We start from the raw sequence: 1,540 nt of genomic DNA on the forward strand, positions 1-1,540 counted from the left end.
CAGTTAAAGCTGCAGGGTTAACAAAATTGTGAAAAAAGCCAGAATGAGAGAAGTCAGTCAGGAAATTTCAGCAGTTCTCAATGTATCTCTCCCCAATTTAAGATAAACCCTGGTATAATCGAAACAGAAATGTAGTCAGTCACACTGGAGAGAGCTAGGTCTTCTGCTGAACTTTTTATCAGATAGTAAAGCAAAACAATGGGCAGGATTTATTTTTAATTATATTTTAAAATAGACTAACTTGCAAGCCATTCTGTTACAAAGGAACGTGGCTGAATAGGTAGGAAACAGATTCCCCATTGTGAGTTCTCCTGATGGCTTCTGCAAGAATCATGGAGATGTCAATCACTTGTATTTTGGAGCAATGCTTCATCTTATCCTCCTGAGGTATGGTATTGGTGACTACTACTGCTTCAAAGCATGCACCGTTGATGCGAACAATGGCTGGGCCAGAAAAGATTCCGTGAGTCAGGATCGCGTAAACTCGGGTGGCTCCCGCTGAGAGAAGTTTGTCGGCTGCGTGGCAGATGGTACCACAGGTATCAGCCATGTCATCCACAAGGATAGCTACACGATCTTTCACATCTCCCACCAGCACCATACGGTCCACCTCATTGGCCTTCTTGCGTTCTTTGTGAATCAAGGCAAAGTCCACGTTCAAATGGTCCGCAATGGAAGTCACTCTCTTGGCCCCGCCAGCGTCCGGTGAAACTATGGTGCAGTCCTTCCACTCCGAAATGTTCTCCCGGATCCATTTCAGGACCGCTGGTTCTGCATACAAATTGTCTACTGGGATATCAAAAAACCCCTGAATCTGAGAAGCATGTAGGTCCATGGTGATGATATGATCGGCGCCTGCTATCGACAGCATATTGGCAACAAGCTTAGCCGAGATGGGAGCCCGGCTCCTGTCCTTCTTATCCTGCCTGGCGTAAGGGAAGCACGGGATGACCGCCGTAACTCGGTTGGCCGAAGCAATCTTGCAGGCGTTAATCATGATCAAAAGCTCCATTAGACTGTCGTTGATTTCACCACAACCACTCTGAACGATGTACACGTCCTCTCCACGGACGCTCTCGCCGATTTCCACGCAGGTCTCCTGATTACTGAATTTCTTAGTCACCACCTTGCCCAGCTCCAGGCCCAGGCGGTCGGCAATTTTCTGGGATAAGTCCTGGTGGGAGCTGCCGCTGAAGATTTTGATATTTGGCATCTTGGCCAACTACCCTAAGGCTTCCTTGTCCACAGGTCTCCCCTGGGTCGGAAATTGAAACGGAAGTTGGATCAGAGACTCTAACGGTTTCCGGTTTCCGGTGGTTACTCAGCGGTTGCAGTCTGTTGTGCACCTGGGGCTAAATCGACCTCAGGTCTTTTGAAGAATTCTTGATTGGCATGTGCCTCACACTTTTAAACTACAGGGTCAAGTCTGCTTAGTGCATGGAATTTACACTACTCTCATTATTAATGCCCTTATTATAATGTTTTCTTTGGCTGATTAACCAAATTTGAAAACAAAAAAATATAAAACTTCTAAATGCCC

At 46.4% G+C, this 1,540-nt stretch overlaps 1 protein-coding gene across 1 annotated transcript; it reads right to left on the reverse strand.

Annotated features, from left to right (window-relative positions):
• Positions 1–256: 256 nt before the first annotated feature.
• Prps1l1 (phosphoribosyl pyrophosphate synthetase 1 like 1) lies at positions 257–1,213 on the reverse strand. The gene has a single exon (XM_076863213.2). The coding sequence runs from the start codon at positions 1,211–1,213 to the stop codon at positions 257–259; it is 957 nt and encodes a 318-aa protein (XP_076719328.1).
• Positions 1,214–1,540: the final 327 nt, after the last annotated feature.

The sequence above is a fragment of the Callospermophilus lateralis genome, chromosome 1, assembly GCF_048772815.1.
Source record: "Callospermophilus lateralis isolate mCalLat2 chromosome 1, mCalLat2.hap1, whole genome shotgun sequence".
Lineage (NCBI taxonomy): Eukaryota > Metazoa > Chordata > Mammalia > Rodentia > Sciuridae > Callospermophilus > Callospermophilus lateralis.